Source organism: Mizuhopecten yessoensis, unplaced genomic scaffold, assembly GCF_002113885.1.
Source record: "Mizuhopecten yessoensis strain PY_sf001 unplaced genomic scaffold, ASM211388v2 scaffold716323, whole genome shotgun sequence".
Lineage (NCBI taxonomy): Eukaryota > Metazoa > Mollusca > Bivalvia > Pectinida > Pectinidae > Mizuhopecten > Mizuhopecten yessoensis.
Window position 1 is genome coordinate 47450 of NW_018480059.1, and position 1539 is coordinate 48988.

Sequence of the window (1539 nt, forward strand, 5' to 3'; positions counted from 1 at the left end):
CCAGGCATAATCATCTTTGCTGTATGCTTTAGTCACTCAAATTATGAGACGATAAATTAAATACATTATACAGTTATTCTAACGAGCTAAAATATTTACCAAAGAGGTATGTTCATCTTTTCTTACTGCAGTAAAACTTGGGAATAGATTTATCTTAATCTACTTTATTTTCTCTTAATCAGTAAGCCATTTCGATGATATTAAAAGATGTTCTGTAGGATTAATAGATGTTCTGTAGCATTAACAGACGTTCTGTTATATTAAGAGTAGTTTTGTATAGAGAAAACAAAATTGCTTCAAGTGAATGACTTTAATGTCTGACATACATCATATACAAAACATTTCATACTATTAACAAGGTTTTATTATTCATTACATCATAACCATTCAAAATATTTACCTGTGTTGAAAAATAGTGTACAATGAATTAAAGAACAAAACCTAGTACTGCAAACATTAATAAACCAGCTAATTATAATGCTATAATTAAATTAAAACATCCAACAGCCACATCTGTAACAACATGTGTTCGCAGAAACTTATATTAAGCCACAACTGCTCCTTTTTTTATGTCCACATATCAAGTAATATTCTGTTAAATTCACTGATCCATCCATTACAGCAGACATATCTGAATGAAGTGTGGCATTCCTTTCGTATAAGGCTTTGGGATTTTTTTAGGGATCAGCATCTCCTTGTGATCAGTCAAACATTTTTTGTAGCCCACATAATTGTACTTCAATCCATGATTAATATTTCAAAGCCAATATCCACCCACACTTCTTTCCTATTCTTTGCAGTCAAGTAAACAGAGGACACAATAGGCAGCAACCCAACACTTTTCACACAAGAAAAGGAAACACTAGGATTGTTCTGGGTTTTCAAATTCATCCAAGAATTTTTCTTGTTTGATACTGTGGATGGTTCCTGCATCTGAACAAATAGTGAAGGATCATAAGGAAGAATTCAGAAGATATGAAGCATTGCCCCCAATTCACGTTATGTTAACAAGCTGGGAGTGCTCGTTATCAATCTGGGTTACCTGCTCTGGTATACACTTACCATAACCAGGAAAAGCAATCAATAATACTTGTTTTATCCCTAAAAATATTCAACATAAACATTTTCAGTTACTTTTACTTCAAATGAGGTTGGTTTTAAAAGTTGGAATATTACTTTATTAACAGCAAAATGTTTTATTACATGTAGCTATCATAAAACTACAAACAAGAGGCCCATGGGCCTTAACAGTCACCTGATATATTTATACAGAGAGTTGATTTTGTTTTTAACATGAACAGAAATATTATTCAAAGTGACAAAAAACAATAAAACCACCTTACTCAATATCTAGCATACAGATTTCAGACTAAAAAGGATTTGAAACTAGCACCTCTGATTCTTAACAAGGAAAATGAAGAAATTTTAGCACACTGACTCCTTTGAGCCCCACCCTACAGCCCTTGGGGGTAGGGCTGGCTCAAAATTTTCAAAGTATCAAACTGTCAATTCAAGGTTATAATTCCAATCAAGTTATTA

At 32.6% G+C, this 1539-nt stretch overlaps 1 protein-coding gene across 1 annotated transcript in view; it reads right to left on the reverse strand.

The window, feature by feature from the left end:
- Window positions 1-295: 295 nt before the first annotated feature.
- LOC110443049 (cytochrome c oxidase assembly factor 3, mitochondrial-like) overlaps window positions 296-1539 on the reverse strand; it is an 8337-nt gene continuing 7093 nt past the window's right edge. Inside the window, exon 2 of the mRNA XM_021487016.1 lies at window positions 296-933. Coding sequence (XP_021342691.1) covers window positions 863-933 — 71 coding nt within the window. The 3' untranslated portion in view covers window positions 296-862. The remainder of the gene's footprint in view (window positions 934-1539) is intronic.